General features: G+C 38.5%; 1 protein-coding gene across 4 annotated transcripts in view; it reads left to right on the top strand.

Moving 5' to 3' along the window:
• Positions 1–9,932, top strand: part of PTPRK (protein tyrosine phosphatase receptor type K) — a 389,920-nt gene extending 379,988 nt beyond the window's left edge. For all 4 annotated transcript variants that reach the window (XM_069010807.1, XM_069010804.1, XM_069010805.1 and 1 more), the window contains 5 exons: positions 1,547–1,678; positions 1,901–2,026; positions 4,024–4,187; positions 5,453–5,588; positions 7,964–9,932. In XM_069010807.1, coding sequence (XP_068866908.1) covers positions 1,547–1,678; positions 1,901–2,026; positions 4,024–4,187; positions 5,453–5,588; positions 7,964–8,017 — 612 coding nt within the window. In that variant the 3' untranslated portion in view covers positions 8,018–9,932. The remainder of the gene's footprint in view (positions 1–1,546; positions 1,679–1,900; positions 2,027–4,023; positions 4,188–5,452; positions 5,589–7,963) is intronic.
• The last annotated feature ends 10,695 nt before the right edge of the window (positions 9,933–20,627 follow it).

Below are 20,627 nucleotides of genomic sequence, written 5' to 3' on the forward strand. Positions count from 1 at the left end.
CAGCACAGGCTGTGGGGGGCAGGAGGACTCTGAGTGTGCAACAGCATGTGGCAAGTAGGGGCATGAACCAAGCAATGTATTAATGGATCAGTAATCAGAAAGTTAGAAAAGGCAGAAATTGTAGTAATAAAAGGAAAAAAAGCAGCAGAAAAGAAAAGGTATTATTATATTGCAGTGAAGGCATATAACAAGATTATAAGTAAAGAGTTAAAATTTTGAGTAATTTTTTTTTTTTTGCTTTTTTTGCCTTTTTTTTTTTTTTTTTTTTTTTTTTTTTTTTTTTTTTTTTTTGCATTTTCCGTTCTAGTTGTTTCTTTTAAGACTGATTTATTCAGAGAAGATGAACTACTCCTGGACAAGAAAAAGGGACTTTCAATAACAAAGCAGAAAGAGAAACTTACCCCTTATCTTTCTCTTATCTTGAGAAACATTAGAAATTATGGGGAAGTGAGGTAGGAAAACACCAGCTAGGACATGTTTTATTTCTTAAAAGTACAGGGGAAGAATTAAAATTGGTTGGCCCTGTGTTGTCCCTGGGCAGATCTAGGAAGTAGGACATGGACTGCCAGTACCCCAACATCCTTCCTGCATTAGAAAAGGTAACAAAAATCTAGATTAAAAATGTCAGCAACCACCTTAATCTCTTGTCAAACAAGTACTGATGCTAAAGACATTAACAAGAAGTTATTGGAGGGTATGTCAATATATTGCACATGAAGATCCCTTAGATCAATTTTCAAATAACAAAGCTTCCATAGCAAAAGTGGTTTATCTACCCTACCAGGTCTTTCTCCAAGGTTAATTTAGTCTTCCATGGATGTTTACAAATTGCCTGCAAAAAACTTCTGTTCTATCCTCTTCTGCTTGCTGCTTGTAATACATCTTCCCCTCAGCTATTAGTTGCATCTCAGTTACTGTGCAAGGCTGGAAATCCCTGTTTGCAGCTGTGTGTAACACAGCATATAGAAAATGGAACCTGCAGTCATGGCAGGAAGTAGTATTTTGCTGTTTAACTTATGCTTTCTTCTGGAAATGGGCCCAGTGATCCTGAAAGTCAGTTCTGTGGGTGTCCCTGTGGCTGTGCACTGTGAAATAGAGTTTGGGATTGACTTTAGTTCCTGGTTTGGTCACAGAGTTCATGTACAACCTGCTATGGATAGGGTGATCTTCTGAGACCTCTTCACCCCTCTCTGCATCATGGGGTAAAGGTTTCCTACTTGGCTCCTGGACACAGTGCCTAGAGCAGAGTTGCCTGATCCTCATCTCAACAAGGCCACGTAGAACATCTTCACTGCCCGGAGCATATCTGAGTGTAAATACAGGGCTTGTTCTGTAACCAACCACAAGGCAGAGTAACCTCTGAGCAGAGTAACCTCTTTGTTCTCATTGGAGATGATAATGTATTTTTAACTTACACATCTTCGGTGAAATATGAAGTAATTGATGTCACAGCTTTGTTCTATTTTTATGGTTTTTTCTGTTGCAGTGTTTCAGTAGAAGTTAAGTACTTACTTCCCATTACTAATAAAATTGTTTGCTTTTACAGAGCTACAGGCAGCCAGCAGCTTTTATTGTCACACAACACCCTTTACCAAACACTGTGAAAGATTTCTGGAGATTAGTGTATGACTATGGCTGTACTTCTCTTGTGATGCTAAATGAAGTCGACTTAGCACAGGTTAGTTTGGAGCTCGAGTTTTCCACGTACCGTCGCATGCTTTAATCACTCTGGATTTACTACATGATGAAAATGTAGAGCAGTGCAGTGACTACAATTATTCTCTGCTTTACAGCAAGTAATCAACACTTAGTAAACGTTAGGTGAGATGTCTGCAGTGGAATAAGGCAATACTCAAGTTGTAAGTTACCATTTAATGATGCCTGTTTTGCTCTGGCACAGGGCTGCCCACAATACTGGCCTGAGGAAGGGATACTGCGGTACGGCCCCATCCAAGTGGAATGCATGTCGTGTTCAATGGACTGCGACGTCATAAACCGAATTTTCAGGATATGCAATTTAACAAGAGTAAGTATTATTCTAACAATATGTGACAGAAAAATGTGTCACTTTTAATGATCTCTAGGCTTTTGTGCTTTTTAATTTTGAATAATAGTAAAATACTAATGCTCATAAGACATTACCCAGGAAGGAGTCAGCCAAGCATCAATATCTAATACTAATTTCTAGTACTTTCCTACATCTACAGTACTTTTCTACAGTACTTTTCTACACTAAGCAGACAGAGCTTTAAGGTGAAGGGACATTGTTCTGAGGCATTCTCACTGATGTGTGAGAAGCATTCTGTGTTCTGTTTGTTTGGTGTACAGTAAAAGAAATATCCCTGTAATTAACATGTACTGACAGGTATTTAGTTCATAGCTTTGGTAAGAGGTTTTCTGTGGTGAATCAGGAACAGGAACACTGAGGCTGATTGTACAACCAGCACCTTCTCAGCCTAAAATGTGAAAACCACAACATGAAAGGCAGATTGTGGCACCCTGCAAAGCAGGGTGTGAAAAAACTCTGAAAGTTCCTCTGCCTCTAAAGGGTTCTGTCACCACTGTGCCTCGACCTACATTTATCTTTTTCTCAACTTCAGTAGCAGTGCCAGTCTTGCATTCTTGTCAGCTCTTTGATACCTTGCACCATCTTGTCTTTTTGCTGTCCCGTAGTGTTTCACACTCCTGCAGCACCTTCTCAAACCCTACTCGCCACACAGTGTTTCCTCTTTAGCTCACCTCTATGAATTGCTTATTTAAGTTGCCTGCCACAAATGCTTGTGCCACCATTCTGCATACAATTAACCAGCAATCCTTATTTTACTTACCACGACTGTTTTTTCTCTTCCATCCAGTACTGAATTTATCACCAGCTGCTAGTGTATCTTGAGTATATGTTTAACTCTCATTTATCTTGAAAGACAACTGTGGGGAAAATTGATTACTGTGTACACTAAGATTTTTCTTGTATTTTCTTGTATTTTCTTGTATTTTATTTTATTTTATTTTAGTTTAGTTTAGTTTAGTTTAGTTTAGTTTTCTTTTATTTTGTCACATTTTCATTTTTCTGAGGGCAAAGATCAGTTTTCATGTGGCCAGTATTTTACTCAAATTTTTATTTTGCTTATATTCAGAATTGCAAAAAGCATTTTCAGCTCTTCTTGAAAACTACAGGAAACTAAAGTGTGGGCATACTGGCAAATATTACACCATAGTGCTTTTTTCTTGTATTTTGAGACTTCCTCTTTTTTTTTTTTTCCATTTCTTCTTTTTTTTATGATGCTTTGCTTTTCTTCTCCTCTACTTGCCTCTGTCTCCCATGCCCTTTTGCTCATAAATCTTGCTTTTAAAAATCTCTCTGCTCTGTTCTTCCTTTTCTAAAATCCACATTCCTACTCATCATCTTCAGCTTCAAGAAACTGGATAGACTATTTATTTTTCCTCTTATTGGGGCCTTTCTTGTGACAGTCTAATTCTGTTCAAAGATCTCCCTGTGTCATATCTAGCACATGCAAGGCTCAGAGACTGGCAGCAAGGCTGTCATGATAGTCTGGCACAAAGGGAAGATTTCAAGGACAGTAGTCATGTCTGTGCACCAATATTACTTGTTGTTCATTTATAATGGGGTCAGTTCATGCATAGGAGCCAAAGGTTTCTCTCTTTATTTCTGGGGGTCTAAGGATTTAATAGTGATATTGTAAGTTGATTATTGGTGTTAAGCAACCTTGGCACATAGAATCTATGGAATCTAGGGAATTTGTTGATTTAAAATTCAGGATAGGTTATATTTGTGATTGATAAACTGTGGTGTTGTCTTCAGTATAGTTCCCTTTTTTACCTCTTCTGACATCTTCCTTTAGCTGAAGTGGTAGAAATTACTGGAAGCCCTACCATGCAATGTATACTATGTTAGAATCTGTACATAATATAAACACCTAGGTTTCATGTTAGTTTTATATTTTGTTTTTCTAAGCCAAGATGTAAAGGTGCCATTTTGACCTAAAGCTCTTGGATTTCCCTCAGCCACAAGAAGGCTATCTGATGGTCCAGCAATTCCAGTATTTGGGATGGGCTTCTCACAGAGATGTACCAGCTTCCAAGAGATCCTTCTTGAAGTTAATTCTCCAAGTTGAAAAATGGCAAGAGGAATGTGAAGAAGGGGAGGGCCGGACCATCATCCATTGCCTGTGAGTAACTTGGAGAAAGTCAATTGCTGCTCTTCAAATAAATTCTTAAAAATTAATTCTTAGTTTAAATGTGAGCAGTATTCTTATGGATACCTTCTTTTGCACATGTGCCTGTTACTTTTCTAGTATATAAAAAAAGGAAGTACCACTGCCTACCACCGTAGGTTGGTTTTTTGTCAACTTTTGGATTTTTCTGTGTCAGGTCAAGGAATGAATATTTTGGGGGTGGTACTATAATGATACTGTGTCTACTGTCATCTTCTGTACATAATAGCATATTTTTCAGGTGCAAGAGTTGTACAGATCTGTTTCTTCTGCCTGGTTTCAGTAAGGAAGTCTTTTATACTGAGTGCCAAATAGGGGTTTTTTTTGTCTCTTTTGGGTAGAGTGTGCTACATTTTTCCCCAAAAGGAAGGCCTACAGTATTTTGATAGATTTAAACTATCGATAGATGAGATCAGAAAAAAAAAGCTATATTACACTACATGATACTAAAACTATTGTTGGTAAATGACCACTGGCTGCTTACCTGACACTGAAATGGGAGCTGGTTTGGGAGTTTTGAAAAGACGGCATCTTTTTCTTCCTAAGCAGAGAATAATCAATCTGTCTCCTACCTTATTTAAATAAAACATTTAAAACCTAGGAACTGAAATATGTGTTTCTCCTTACTCTGAAAAAAAGTCTTCTGTTTAAAAGTTCAGAATTAACTAGTGACCCATGTCTCCCTGCACCACCTCAAACTTAATAAGAAAAAATGCCTACCTTAATTTCTTTGAAATTAAGATTAAAATAGTTCAGAAGTGTCCCCAAAGGTCAACAAGTTATTAAATCAGTGATGCCTTAGCATATCTGGTTGAATAATCCTCATATCATAGGTGAATTTCAGTGAGTGTCTTTCCAGAACTAAGTGCAAAATGTACTTGGCATTGAACTTGTTTTTATTATTTCTAATGTTCTACTTGCCATTGAACTTGGGTATTTTTTTTTTTTTTTTCTGATGCATATGTAATTTAGACTTCTAGCATGGTTGGGCAGCATGATGGGCTGCAAGGGCAGAATTCAAAAGCAGTAATTGAGAGGAAGGTCAGAAAAAGCAAATGTCTTAGACCAAACCCACTGGAACTGCAAAGAAATTGCTAAAGTCTGGTGTCCCTCTGGGACTCAGGAATCACTTGTGCTTACAGAGTGAAAGAACAGAAGTGTGTTTTGGATGCTCTCTTAGGCCACAGTGACATTTAACTCTCTCTTTTCCTTGTGTACAGAAACGGCGGTGGCCGGAGCGGGATGTTCTGTGCCATTGGCATTGTGGTTGAGATGGTAAAAAGGCAGAATGTGGTGGACGTTTTCCATGCTGTGAAGACCTTGCGGAACAGTAAGCCCAACATGGTAGAAACTCCGGTAAGCCCCGCAGGGTTACTGCAAACAGCCAGGGAGCCAGAGGCTGTCTCGTTGTGTGAGCTGTGTTTTCAGTCCCGTGCCCAAAAACAGTGCAAACCTACCTTGGGCCACAAGAAGAAAGGACAGATAGTGAGTGTAAACGCAAGTCAGCATCATGAGAGGACAGGCTTAGCATTTTACACTACTTTTCTTGTAGTGGTTGCATGCCTTTTACAGAAAGCATTCTGAGTTAACAGAATGCACTTTAATTTCCCAAAATAACTCGGTCTGTTTGAAAGGAAGTTGCAGCAGGCTGTGCTCACACAGATCGTCTTGAAATTGTACAGAGCAAGGTATTTCTCCTTGGTAGGAGCAAGTTGTGAAGTACAGATTTGTAGCTGGATATGTGGATATATTGCTCCTTAGTAACGACTGCTGCTTTGAAAGTTGTACTGAATAATGATAATCTTTTTAACTCAGATTTGTAGTACTCAAAATGATACCTCAGAACTTTAAAATTGAACACTTGGATCTAGTATGTTGCAAATGAATATATAAAATCATTTAGGTTGGAAAAGATCCTTAAGATCATTGAGTCTAACAGTTCTATAATAAACGATAAACTAATATAAACCATATGAGCCTGAATTAGCAAAACTGCAAGACTAAATATCTGTATGTACATTTGCAGAACTCAACCTTGAATTTTCTGGTTAATCTTTATGCATGAAGTATGAGTGCCTGTCTATTCAAACATTTGCTTCAGTCACAAAACCCAAATATTAAGGACTGGAAGGTCCTTAAAAAAATTCTCCCACATGGTTGTTTTTCCTTTTTGTAGGTGAATGAAAGCAGGTTATGTAGTGTTTGGGAGTTCCTGCCATTTGAGTCTCACACTGCCAGCTGCCAGTGTCACTTTTCAGCCAGATGGCTGCCTACAGCATAAAAATCAGGGATGCCAATTGAAATTAAAAACATTTTGTAGTTTACGCATAGTGGAAATTGCTTCTGACCCTGTGAACTTGCATATTGTGCAAAATGGCTGTAGCTGCCTCTTCCCATATTCTCCTTTTTCCAGGTGCCAGTGTTTGCTTAATATCAAATAGCTTCTGTGGCATGATTCTCTTAATCATTGTGCATCACTTCTATCCCTTGCCACCACACAAATTAAGATGGCTAACATGTTAACAAATAGAACACCCTGTAGCAGCAGTGACACTGGGCTAGGTATTGCTGCTTTTGCTGCAAATGCTTTGCATTCTCCTGTGCCACAGACATCTGAGACACAACACATTGAATTGCTGCCTGGATTTCAGTGCACTGCTGTCAAGAAAACAGGTCAGATCACATGGAAAATTATTTGTGTCTCTGTAAAGGGAGGCCAAGGTAGATTGTGTTTGTTTCTGATAAGTGCCATGCAAACTTATATTGCATTTCAAAATAGTCCTGGATTCCAGTGCAGCTTTACACTGAAGTTGCTACATTTTTTTAGTTATGTATTTGTGTTGTGTGGATTTTTATTCAGAACAGTTGAACAGCAGAAGCTGTTGAGTCGTTAGTTAGAAAACAAAGCAGGGAAACCACTACACAGCACTGTCATGTGCCCTACATACAGCAACAGGATCAGATAACAGCAGTGAGCAGTGTAATAGAGCCTTTAAGATATCCCCACAATTTCCTGTTAATGCATCACACTATCTTCCTTTGCAAACAAAAATAAATCACAAAGGCAGATTTGTTTTTTTAAATCATAAGGACAATAGACATCAAATTAATTTCCTTGGCTTTATTTCTTCTTCCCCTCTCCTCTCTCCTTCCTCTTCCCCATCTCACAGTATCAGCTCAACAGCAGCATTGTTGAGGAGAAATAATAACCACAGTGAGGTTTTATGCTTTAACTTCTCTTTTAAATGTGCATCTGATATTTTGGATGCTACATCAACAGGACTGTACCAATGGGCTCTGGACCCTGAGCAGCTCCATATCATGGCTCAGTATTCCCCATCCATCCTCTGGCTGCCCAAGCAGCAGGCACCAGTTACTGCCCAGTATCTGCTAACTCAAATAGAAGTTTGACAAACAGAGTCGAGATGCTTTCACTGCGAGAATGTTCTGACTCAGAGGAGAGCTTTTCACGTCTGATAAACCAGTTAGAAGCTGAAAAAATCAGAGAAGCACATCATTGCTTTCCATGGTCAGGGTCCTTTTTCACTTCATTGGTTAGGGTGAGTTTTTAAATCAGGGCTGGTAATATACGTGTGTAATAGGGGGGAAAAGTAGAAAATCCAATCCTGTCTGGCTTACTAGTTAGCAAAGGATGTTCTTAGTTACAGATATTGCTGCTAAGATTTTTGATTTTAATGTAACTTGTCTTTCTGTACCTTCTCCCCTTAAAGGAGCAATATCGTTTCTGCTACGATGTTGCGCTGGAGTACCTGGAATCCTCTTAGTCGGAAGGGATGTGGCGAAGTTCACCAAATATATGAATCTCAATAAGCTGTTTTGACAACAGTTCTTGATCCTGTGAAGAAAGATTTTAGGGGAAGAAGGGGGTGGGAGGGATTTTAAATTTTAAATGCAAAGTATTTTTCTTATGAAGTTGTGTATCTTAATAAAAGAACTCAATCTGTTTCTATGCTTGTATACAGTATCAACATTTAGTGCCACATAAATACTATTTAATGAAACCCAGAGTCAGAAGAGATTTGCGCAAATTAGACCTTCTCGTGTGTGTATACGCAGCCGTCTCTCAAATGCAGTAGAGCGACCATCTGTTGCATGTATCAATATTTCCTATATGGTATTAATTTTTTTCTTTTGATACATTGTTAAAGTACAATAACAGTGCAGATTGATAGTAAGGTTCATTCTTTATACGTTTCAAGTGTTGCATATATATATATTATGTATAGTAAAAGAAAAACTGGCTTATTTTGTTTTAATGTGCAATGATGGCTGGATCACATAAAGATCTTTATAAAGAAACTTAAACATAAGCCAAAGACTCAAGTGTAAATATGTCTATATGGAGAAAGCACATGTATTTATTGTTTACTTGCATTCCTTTTTTGATGGCTGAAAAAAAGAAGAACCATTTTTCTTGAAGAAAGCTTTTTTTGCTGAAATCAAGTGTAAACAATTTTTGTAGTTTATTTTTTGTATGTTTTAGTGTAAGTAGAAGACATACTTTTTATGCATAGACCAAGAAACATTGGTATAGTGGTTTTGTTGTGTACATGCTTGTGATTCAAATTCATGTAAACAACTTGATTATAGAAGGTCTTTAAACACAGGACCAAAATCTAAACATTTTCCTGAAAATGTATAGTTTTTCACAGTTGCATTAGTTAAGTACTGATCAAAAAACTATGTAAGGAAGTGCACACTTCAAAATGGCCCTGCCTGTGACTTGCACAATATTGGAAGAAATTTTTAAGATCCATTAAAATTGTACAGGAACCAATTGTTTAAAAAATATTGAAGCACAGATCAACAGAACTGTGACACAAATAGATGGGTCTGCATATGCCCTTCAGGGTAAAAAAGTATTTGTTTAGCAAATTGTAAAATTAAGCAATGTTAATTTGATGTCTATGAACATGTAAGCTTTGCTTCCAAGAAAGCAAAATTTTAATAAACCAATGCCAGATTCTGATTATTACAGTTGTGGTGTACAAAATATTACTTTGCTTTTGCTTAGCTTGCATCCATTTCTTCACAAAGTTTCCTCTATATTACCATCTGAAATCATTCCAGTCTCTTCTTGGTCATTTTTAGAACTGACAGTAAAATGCTGTGGTGCTTTTAAATATTCTGTAAAGTAAGAGTGAACTAAATTTTTATTTAAAGATTGGTTTATATTTTTTTCCTACTTTGATAGCCTCTCACTTACTGTCCTTGTTAAGGAGTCATTCTTGTCTGGAAGACCAATGTATTTGGATAAGGAAAATCTCGAAAGGAAATAGTATTATTTTTCACCCTGGAGTTTCAGGGAGTATGTCATAAGACTCCATGTGTCTTATGGAAGTGAGGGGACTGAAAACCTGACCCAGAGAGAGAGCACAAAAAGAGTGCACAGTGGAAGAATAGAAGTATTCCTAACCTTGGACACTTGAAGAGGGAAACGTTTCACTCCCTCAGGCGCTGGAGTATGTCCTAAGTTTCTTCCTTCAGATACATGGAATTATCCATTCAACACTAGAAACAGCAGAGAAATGTTTAGCGAAACACTGCTTCTCAAATTTTTTTAGTGCCTCCATCTATACTGCATAGCTCCACCTCTTTCAGATCTAAACCACTTTTTTGTCACCACTGTTAATTTCTACCTATGAACAGCAAGGTAAATAAATAAGGTTTGAAAATGTTTACCGGGTCTGGTTTCTTAATACTCAAATTGCCCTATTTTTTTCTTCTGCCACACTGGAAAGTGGATTATAAGTTATGTGCTTTGTAACATTCTTAGCTTTCCCTATGAGGAAATGGTGTTCAACTAACTTTGGCAGTCAAAGTGCTGGGTCTGTTACCTAGAGCTGACTGTCTGGTCACCACATTTTGTGGAAACAACATGCCTGATGCATCCTGCCTGTTAGACCTCTGTCTGGCACTAAATGATTTTGACTGTGGAAAAATCTTCCTCTGTTGTCTGTAAAGGATGTCGAGAAGATTAGAAGTCTAGATTAATTTTGTGACAGATGAGATGAGTAGCTCTTAGGATTGTGGAATTCAAAAGCCACATTGTGTACTGTCCCGAATGATATTTATGTTTTGGGTGGAGTTTTTCTCATGGACAGCTGCTGTGTTTGGGACAGTGGGGTCCCCATCAGAATTTCATAATCCTGGTTAAGATCTTTGAGTTCAGATTCCCCTGGACTGCACGACTGGTGCAAGTGCCAGTATAAATCCTGGCACTGCAGCACACCAAGCCTGCAAAAAAGTCTTCCCTGGGAGCATCCCCCTTGGCGAGAAGATATTATTGCTGCCACTGGTTATTCTGCAGAGGGGAACTCTGCCAGTGTTCAAGTACTCTGAGAGTCATGTAATTTCTGTAACTGTTGCTGACTATGGTGGTCTAAAGAGCTTTTGCAACAGCTCATGATTGAAAAATTTCTGGGAAATTCTTCCTGGCAAGGTCAGGGAAAAGTATGCAGAGGGAATGTGGTATGTGAGATGCAGATCAGAAATATCATTCTCCAGTAATAGTATCTCTTGAGGGTCTCTTAGGCAAAAGATAATATTAGAATGTGCTTTTTAGTATAAAATCAGAAGGGACAGATTGTGCAGCTCTTCTTTGTGCAGCTCTTTCCCCTCTCTTATCTCACCCAGTATCACCAAATGCCAGCTTTGTTTTCTGAGGGTACCAGCTCTGTTACCCCAGATGAATGCTTCTCCAGTATCATTTTCTTACACCCATGCAAGACAAGAAAGGGAAGTGAGGGGACTAAAAATCTGACCCAGAGAGAGAGCACAGAAAGAGTGCACAGTGGAAGAATAGAAGCATTCCTAACCTTGGGACACTTGAAGAAAGAAATGTTTCACTCCCTGAGGTGGTGAAAAGCCACCAGCACCAGTATCACAATGCGCCAGCAGCTCCTAACCTGGAGTGGTCCATTCAAGACTCCTCAGAATCTTTCTGCTTGCTATTATCCTTGATGAAATACTAGCACAGACCCAGCCAAGTGGCCAAAGCCTGCAGAGTGCATTGGCTCTGCTTTCCTCAGCAGCACGAAGAGAAGGCTGGACTCACACATGCGGTAAATACAGAAAGCAAAAGAGCATCAAGGCAGAGTACAAAGAAGTGCAAAAGGCTTCATCCATGGAGGTATGTGAGATGATTCAAAATTGAAATGAATGAAGTTGAAACTGGTTCAATATCACATGATGAAAGTAACCAAAGGAATGTACAAGGTCCCAAAAACATGGTAGCTATGTACAAGAAGTTATTCTTTGCTCTAAAACTGAGAAGTGATGACTCCAGCATCCTGCTCTGTGTAATTGTTAGTGGAAGGAGTTCTGTGAGCCACTTGGATGGCTTTGGTTCATTTTCTATAGGCCAGTAATCAAAAAGGTAACTTAGGGATGTGTTGAATTTATCTTAATTTTCCCACAATAACCAGATATTAGGATCCAGCACTGAAGAACCACAAAAGGCATCAAACGCCTTGGAAGTGTTTAAAGCAGTGTCACTGAGATGGAATAGCCACTAAACCTCAACACCCTGTATAGTGAGAGGCTTTCTCTTTTTTTTTCTTTTAGCCTTCTGAATCTGCCTTCCCTGTTCATAGGGACCTAATTCCAGCAGAAGGAGGTGTGAGGAAACTCAGATTTTGACCTTTTATCTGGGTCCTGAGAGATCTAGACCCCAGCTGGTCAATGAGATCCCAGTATTTACATTTCCTGCTTCCTGGGTAAATTATGCCATCAGGAAACAACTTGGAAAGAGGTTTCACCTTCCTGGAAAACAGTCACTGGCATATGAATTTGAAGGTCGAAGCTTAGTATCTTCAGTACATGCAAACAGTTACTGGGATTTATTTCATTTGGGAAGTTGCTCAGTTAATATATTTACTTCGTTTATGCAATGTCCTACATAGTACATTAAGAAACAGAATATTCCTTGGAGAAACATGAAAGGCAAAGCTACTGCAGGAGTGTGCTCTTTCAAACCGATTAACAATTTCCAAAATCAAAGGTCTAAAAAAAGCAGACTGGGGAAGCAATGGTAGGCAAGTACTTTGTCACTAAGCCTCAAGTGTGAATTGAAATGTTAAAGTACAAGGAAGGGACAGCCTGAGAAAAAACGTTGCAGAATCATTGCATGGCCAGGCCACCTGGACTGACAAATGACTCTATAAAGGACCTCTTTTAAACTTCACTCTGCTGCAGTGTCAGAAGAAACCCTGAGATCTTGAAATAAATGTAAAAGCTGCTTTTATAGTGCTCTGCTCTGTACTGAAAAGAAAAGTAACTCATTTTCTGCTGTACTTTCCTGTGTCACGTAGAGGTCTGAATTGAGTAAAGTGATCCCAATCTCACAAAAGAACCTTTGTGGTGCTTTATTGCTAGTGGTCTTTGTTAAACAGTCAAAGATCTTGTAACCTCTGCAAATCCAGGATAGTCAAGGGTATCTGTGAATATTCACCTATGTCATTAGTTTCTGAGGTTGAATAATCTGCTGGGATCAGATTGTGTGTACTGAGGATGAGACTTGCAGAATATGCAGAGGTTTAGTCCCATAAATTTTCCTGCAACTTTATGCAGAAAAACCTTTGTTATTTTTTAACTAGGGGCTCTGTTTGAGCAAACATTGAGATACTGAGAATAGAGACGTGTTTCTAAATTATTTTAAGCTTCCTGGATGTTTTTGCTTTAAGCCTGAGTAAAAAGATGGTGTGAGGTTTAGGTAGTGGTTGACAGGCATAAACGTTATTTTGGCCCATGTTTCTCAGAGATTAATTCTTTCCCTGCTGTTGGGTTTAGAGTCCTAATTTATGCAGAGATTGACATGTATGATGACAGGCACAATAGGATGCTTACCTAATAATAATGTTTATTAACTGTGTCTTGGCCAACAAAGAACAGATGTTTTGTGCCGTGTTGAGATACAACAGCTTGATTTCAATAGTCTTTTGTAATGCCTTCTAGCTTCCATCTGGATCAGAAAATAGTCCCTTACTTCACAAATTACATCAAGATAAATTTGAAATCCCCATATGCTCAGAGATTTTTGTCAAATCTCCTCTAAGTAAAAGAGAAAAAAAGAAGTGCATGTTTAAAAAAAAAAAAAAAACAGCAAAAAAGTCTGTCTACTGGACACGGAAGCAAAACATGATCTTTCTTGCGAGCTTGGGAGTATCCTGGAGCTTTATGGTAACGAGCACAGAAACGGCATCTGGCAAAACACAGTACCTCCAGACTGTGATAATATCTCTGCATTTTCCTGCCAGGTGCAAACCAGTGTGAGCACTTTTCATTTCTCAGTGCAAAACTTTTGTCTTTCTTTTGCATCTTCTAGAGTAGTATCTGAAACGACACAGTGTTTTGCAGAGTCCTGAAATGTTGAAGAAAGTGACTGTCTTTTTGCATTCTGATAACAAACACAAAACTAAAGGTTTCAGTATCTTTGGGGTTTCCCTCTCAAGATAACCAGAGAGAGTTGTTTTTTGTAGTAGCCATAAAGTCAAACTATAAGTTTCAGAAAAGTTTTGGGAGACATTTGCTTTGCTTAAGTCCCAGCAGGTGAAATCATAGTGTGTTTGTGATCAAGGATGTTAAACTACTTAATATTCTGTTAGTCTTTCTGACCCACTGGCTGTATCCACGAACAGGCACAATAAATATCCCATCTGGACCCATGATCTGAACTATCTTCAGCACAGAACCTGGTGCTGTAGCCTTTTTCCTCACTTTCAGGGTGAAGTTGTTATGAAACTCACTGATAATCCAGATTAACATTGCAAAATTGCCTCTGTGTACTGAAAATGCTTGAAACCCTCTGCTCAAGGGGTGTATGTGTTCATTTTAAACAAAGTGAAAATCATAGGAAGCTGTGACAATGCTGCAACCTTTTCTGTTGTACAAAATGTATCATTGAAGCTTTGGTTGGTGTGGTTTAAAGTGTATAAATAAATTGCTGCTTGGTTTCATCTCCTGAAATGATCAAGGTTTCCAGCTTGCCTTGCAGTTAGAACTACAGCAGCAGTTCTCATAGGTCAGACTTCTTCAGGGGTAAGGATAAAATAGAGAATAAAAGCACTAGGCATATTATAGGTTCTTCTAATATTTCTCCTCCAGCCAGACAAGGTGGTTCAACTAGTGTGAGAGTGAGCTGTAATTACAGCTGTGAGAAAATAACTGTGTGGTTTTGTCTGTGGCAAAGGCTTTAAAAAATTTCTTTAAGAAAACAGGGAAGAAGTGCAGTTCTACTTCAATGTGCCTTCCTTTCAGGCACTTGTTTACTTCAAATTATAGCCTTGCCTTACACAGACCTTTCTAAGATGATAGTACTTTAAGTAGTCAGAATCACAGCCTGCAGCAGTCTCTGTCCTTAAATACAAGCAAGGTGTTGGTATGTGGATTAAAGGTAGCAGGGACGAGTATGATGAGTCCTATAGTATATTCAGGGGGTGACTACAATGGGCCTAAGGAATAGGCCTTTAGCTTTTGCACTGAGGGATTTATAAACTTTGTGCAAGAGACAGAGAATAAAGTAGTCAGTGAACTGACTGGGATCAGCACAAAGAAAGGAATCTTGCTCACCAGCTATTTGGCAACAGCGTAGAAAGCACTGGCTTTGGATGTAAGAATAAGTAGGATGGAAAATATAAAAATCTAGACAAGTTTGGAACTTCCCCAAAAGCATGCAGTTATGAAATATATGGAAGGATATAAAAATTCTGACTGCTTCAGTCAGTGAAAAAGTTTCAAATATTGAGTAAATGTCATGTTTCTGGTCAAGGAAGGTTGAACAATTGATTTAAACCACTGAGGATAAAAGATGCTGAGCAAGGGACAGTGCCAAGGAAAGAAATAGGGAATTTAAGTGAGCAGATCCTTCAAAAAAGGACATTTCTGCAGAGGTATTGTGAAATATTAAAAAAATAATAATGCCACAAAAACAGGCTTAGCACAGGCAAGAAATTTGAGGATCTGATCACATGCCTCATTTCATGACCTAGGAACTCCAGTAGGTTTCTGGAGTCAGTCTGCCTTGAAGCCCACAAGATACAATTTTGGTGATACCATATTGGTTGATGCCAATCAAGAAAAGGAGAACAATGCTGCAACATTGAACATAGTCACTCCTCTTGGTTTTGAGGACAAGCAACAAATGAGAAGTAAAGTAAATGTGACAGGAAGTTATAGCTCAAGTGAGATTTCACAGGGGTGGTCTCAGCCCCTACTTCACTGCTAAGTGAGAGCCAAGTGCTACTGTGCAGGCTTCTTTTTGATGCTTGTTTTTAGCATAATTATATATGTATGTATGTAAAATTTTCATTTCTTAGAAGAAGAAAATTTATACTGAGACAAGCAACATCAGAGACTGGGGTTGAGACGGGACAGCATTTTGTGGGAGAGCACTCTGAGAGGCAGGTGCTTTACTGTGTCCTCCAGGGAGCCACAGTAAAGGAAGATTTCAAAGAGTGAGAAGAATTCTGAGTGTCCTGAAAAACAGAAGCAAACTTGATAAAGGAATAGCTTCAGAGTCCTACATGATTTAGCATTTGGGGAAAATTACAAAAATTGTACTGGGGAGGGGCACATGCTGTGCAAGTTGGTCTGAGTTTACAGTCCAGCATGTCAAAATAAAAATTAAATTATCAGATAACCCTGGGAAAAACAGAGACTAGAATGTGACAATTATTTTGTTGATATACACATATAAGTCTGCATTTTCCACAACTTCACTTTTAAGAATTTAAATAACACACCTGCATGGTCATGCAAAGACTCCTCACAGTAACATGATGTCCTGATCTTGCTCATTGAGTTTGTCAGGAGATGTCTATTCTGAACTTGTCACAGGCACACAGACATTTAAGGAAGACAGATACTCATCTCTTTTCAAGCCTGGATTTCAAGCCTAGATTCTATACTCTTACCTGGCCATTTTTCTTCTTCTTCCAATGGCATATGTAAATTGACTGGGATCCAGCAAAAGGATCAATTACAGTCAGTTACAAAAAAAATATACAAAGCATTGTATATGTTGCTCAATTTTGTTGTTTCGGTTTGGTTTTTTTTCATTCTTGTTTTCACTGATGTTTTTTTACTCAGCACAGGCTGAAGCAAACCAAGCATGAATGGAACATGGTATTATTTCTGTAACGCATTTCAACTTTTCATCAGAGACCATTTCAACAGGCAGCTCCAAATTTACACTGAGTACCTGGACCAACACATCCCACTCTCTAAATTCATCGGAGGTCAGCTGGCACCTCCGAAAGCAAACTTCTTGCTGCTGAGTCTTTTAAGCAAGATGAAAATGACTTAATTCCAAAGTGAAACCTCTGCAACTGATCTTTTGCTCCTTCCAGGGCTTTGTGGTGGGGAGGAGGTGAAAAAGCCTTCACCATTACAATTCTTTAAAGGTATCTTCAAGTTTTTAAAGGTCCGTGGGCTTTAAAATAATATGAAACAATGAAGGAAGAACCTTGGTAAGTGATATATTTCGGTGTGTTTGATTTAAAAAGGATTCACCCATCAATGTATGGGGGCAGGTTGGTTAACTCTACAGAAGATCTTCTGTCTTAAGGGAAAGGAAACAGGAATATCTGGATGCATGTACTCCAGCATGTATGGTGTAACTGGCTTCCTGTCATGGCAGTTCTTGAAATGTGCTACTGTGAAGTAATTTTTAAATGAAACTAAAATTGACTAGCCAAAGGAGTATGACAAAAGTAGTTTTCCCACACGCACCTTCCAATAACATTACTGTTGCTGGTGTCCACATGGAAGCTGGGAGACATGCCGCTGTCTCTTTGCCACGGGGCTGGGTTAGAACACACAGTCTGGGCACAGAAAATAATATTTTATGTATTTAAATTTATTTTAGTATTCAGAAATACAATGTTCTAGGAAAACCATAACTGCCTGAAACGAGGTGATGCACCCCAAGTTACAAGCATCTTTTGAGCTAATTGCTCTTTTTGCTCCTGTCCAAGCCAGGAGAGAGGACAGTCCCAGGGCATAGCTCATGAAAAGTGCTATCATAGGGCAGGCTTGGATGGACAAGGGGCTCTGATTATGTGCTAGTTTTAGGAAGCAACCTCAGCTGTGTGCTAAAACTGAAATCAAATTTTCTTTAGCAATTTTTTTTCAATCTTGGGGCTGGTTTGTTTTGGGATTTGTTATTGGTTTTGGGGTTTTTTGGAGTTTTTTTGCTGTGACTCTGCTTCCTTTGATTTAATGTTATTTTCTCTTCTAGGAAGAGTCTGAGTTTTTGGATTGGATTTTTTTCCCCCTTTTATAAGAACCTTCTCTCATATGATATATTAAATCTTCCTTGGCTCATCTTTAGTTGTACTGCACTGGTGGATTTTGTTGGTGAGCAGAGAGCAGAATTCAGAAAAAGAAATTAACAAAATACATTGTTTGTAAAATGGACTTCAGTGAAGTGATGGCTTTGTAGATTTCATCCTTTAGCCTTGGCAAGCCTGAATTAATTTGTTAACGTAATTCTACAAGAACACTTATAGATACTTTCCTCAGAGAGATGTGGAGGGAGTTGCAGACTTTAATTTTTCAAAATGGGTCTATCTATTCATGCTGGCTGTGTGTTAAATCTCACATCATGCTCAGCACCAAAAGGTCCAGGATGCTGTAGTGCCCCACAGGCTCTCAGCAACCCCTGGCTCAGGGGTCTCTGGCAGTATGGTGAAGGGAAGAAAGGAAGAAAGGAGAAGGGTCCAACTGCTGTGCTGTATGCTTCATCCAGGAGAACATGTGCTAGGAACACATTGAAGGAGATGCCCAAGGGTCACAAATGCTCTTGGATGTCAAATAAATGTACATGCAACAAACTGAAATCAAGATGAAAGGCTGGCAGAAGGACTTATACTCCAAAGTGAGAGCCCCGGGATGTTTCCTTACAGACTGTTTGAAATCTTAGATAACTTACCCGTAGTTTGTGGAGAAGGACAAGGTGAAAGGGCTTTGGCTGCATCACAACATATGTTCCATACTGCAAAGCTGCCTACAAGAAGAAATGGATGCAGTGTGTGCTACTCAGTAAGTTACTATTTTGCATGAGAAGTAATGAGATTTATTTGGCTTGGTGAACCTTCACATGGAGAACATTCTGGACTGAGAATTTTAACAGGAGAGGGCTAAAATACACACAAAAAAAGGTTAAAATAAATGCTGCCTATGGGTTCTTCCGGAAAAAAAAAATCTTTTTGTGGTCTTTTTATAGATTGTTTTGGAGAAGAACCCCTGTGCTCTTTCCTCTTCCCCAGGTGGGAAGACAGGCTTATTGACCAATTTGATAAGGAAAACACATTTGTTTTCCAGCAGTTTTCCCAAACGAGTCTCTGAAGGCTTGACTTCTCACAGTGGGAAGTGCACTGCATGCTGTTAGTGATTTCCCTGCTCATCACAAGCTACCACAAGGATGATGACTCTACAGGACTAGGAAAGATGTTGGCCAGCAGCCATCCCTTGGGTGAGGTAGAAGATGCAACCTGTGCCACCACTGAGGGCATTAGAGGGGTTTTGGAGACAACCCTACTTATGTTAATGGTACCAGGAATGGCAGAAAAAGCAGCATTCTGCTTTTGGAGAGGGAGAAACAGGACTGGAAGAGAAAAAGAAGGGGATGCTTATGTTTGCCTGTACATTGTTTATGGTGCTCTCAGATTTTTTTAATGACCAAATGTACTGGATTCTGCATGAGTTTAGAAATGAACTGAGACCCTTCCCTGAAACCAAAAAACTTTATTTCATGTTTGTGTCATGTTTTTGTTTGTTTACTTATCAGCGATAAAGCACTTGTTGTATCTGTGCTTGTGACGAAATGCAGACAAACCTCATCTCAGCTGGAACAAATACAGCCTTCAGTCCACCATCCCTAGGGATAAGGAGTCATGAGGGCAGACTGACAACTCCCTAGACAGTCTCTTCTCCCATGGGCTGAAACTCTGGCAGGTGCCAGCCCAAGAGTCTGGCTGCCTCCTCAAATAAAAGCAACCTATATAACCTCTTTATTTCAGATCTTTGTTATCCCACAGCTTTCTTAGACTTTTCCAAATTCCTTCATCTATGTTCAATTTGCCTGTGTATTTAATTAAAAAGATAAAACCCAACAAAACCTGAAACAAAACAAAAAAACATAACAAAACAAACAAACAAAACAAAAAGAGAAACCAAAAACCTCCAAGAAAGAAGTCCACCAATCACTGATACCTTTATACTGCCTCTCCTTAAGAAAGAGCAAGGGACACCTGGAACAAGACCATAGATGCAGAACACAGAGGCAGCAAATACAGCTGAGTTCTCATATGGTAAATTATAATGACAACCAAAATGCCTCGCAGCTGGGTAATATCAATGCCGTGGAAGAGGTAGGAAATTAAAATCAATTTCACTGATATGTTGGCAAGTGTTAACTGCATTTTATATGAAGCCTTTATTCTTTAATGAAACACAGTTTTCCTGTAGAAACAATTTGCTTTTAGATTCAGCTTCATACACAGAAAGGAAGTAATTACAATTAAGTTTGTTCTTCAGCTTTCTGAAGCTGTTTCTAAAATAGAGCAAATAAAATTGTGTGCTTGACAGACTATCTTTCTGTGGACCTTTTAGAAAGGCTCCCATTAATGATGAAAGAAAAGAAAAAAATAGAAAAGTAGAAAAATAGAAAAAAAAGAAAAAAGAAAAAGAAAAGAAAAAAGAAATTAAAAGGAAAAGAAAAGGGAAGGAAAAGAAAAGAAAAGAAAAGAAAAGAAAAGAAAAGAAAAGAAAAGAAAAGAAAAGAAAAGAAAAGAAAAGAAAAGAAAAGAAAAGAAAAGAGAAAAGAAAAGAAAAGAAAAGAAAAGAAAAGAAGCAAGCAATTTGGGGTTTGTATGCATTTTAAAATGATAGCTAGTATTTCAGTTCCAATAAAAATGAGCAAACACATCCAGTGCTACCAATTCATCATTAGCTTGAAAGTCAGAAAAGTCTGTCATTTAAGATAAATATTAAGGATGAAAAAATATTCAAGGTAACCATTATTAAACTAAATGTTTTGTTGATTTCTTTTACCAGCTGTTTAGGCTAAACTGAGGTTTTTAATGCTCTCATAAAGAGGAGTTATTAGTGCTCTTTCTTCTGGCAGTGTAGACATTAAGGGTAAGGCGTGTGAGATACCAGTTTTCATTATAGTTCTGTTAAAGCTCTTTGCTTTCAGGAAACGTCAGACTGTTTTGCTTTCCTTCTGTGGAAAATTGACAGTCAATAGGTGAAACTTCAGGAATAATTAGTGAAAGTAGCTATGTAAATTCCATTGGGGGAATCAATCTTTCACAAATTTATTTAAATTAATACAGGGTCTTTTTCTTTGAACAGTGACAGGGTGCAACAAGA

Source organism: Aphelocoma coerulescens, chromosome 3, assembly GCF_041296385.1.
Source record: "Aphelocoma coerulescens isolate FSJ_1873_10779 chromosome 3, UR_Acoe_1.0, whole genome shotgun sequence".
Lineage (NCBI taxonomy): Eukaryota > Metazoa > Chordata > Aves > Passeriformes > Corvidae > Aphelocoma > Aphelocoma coerulescens.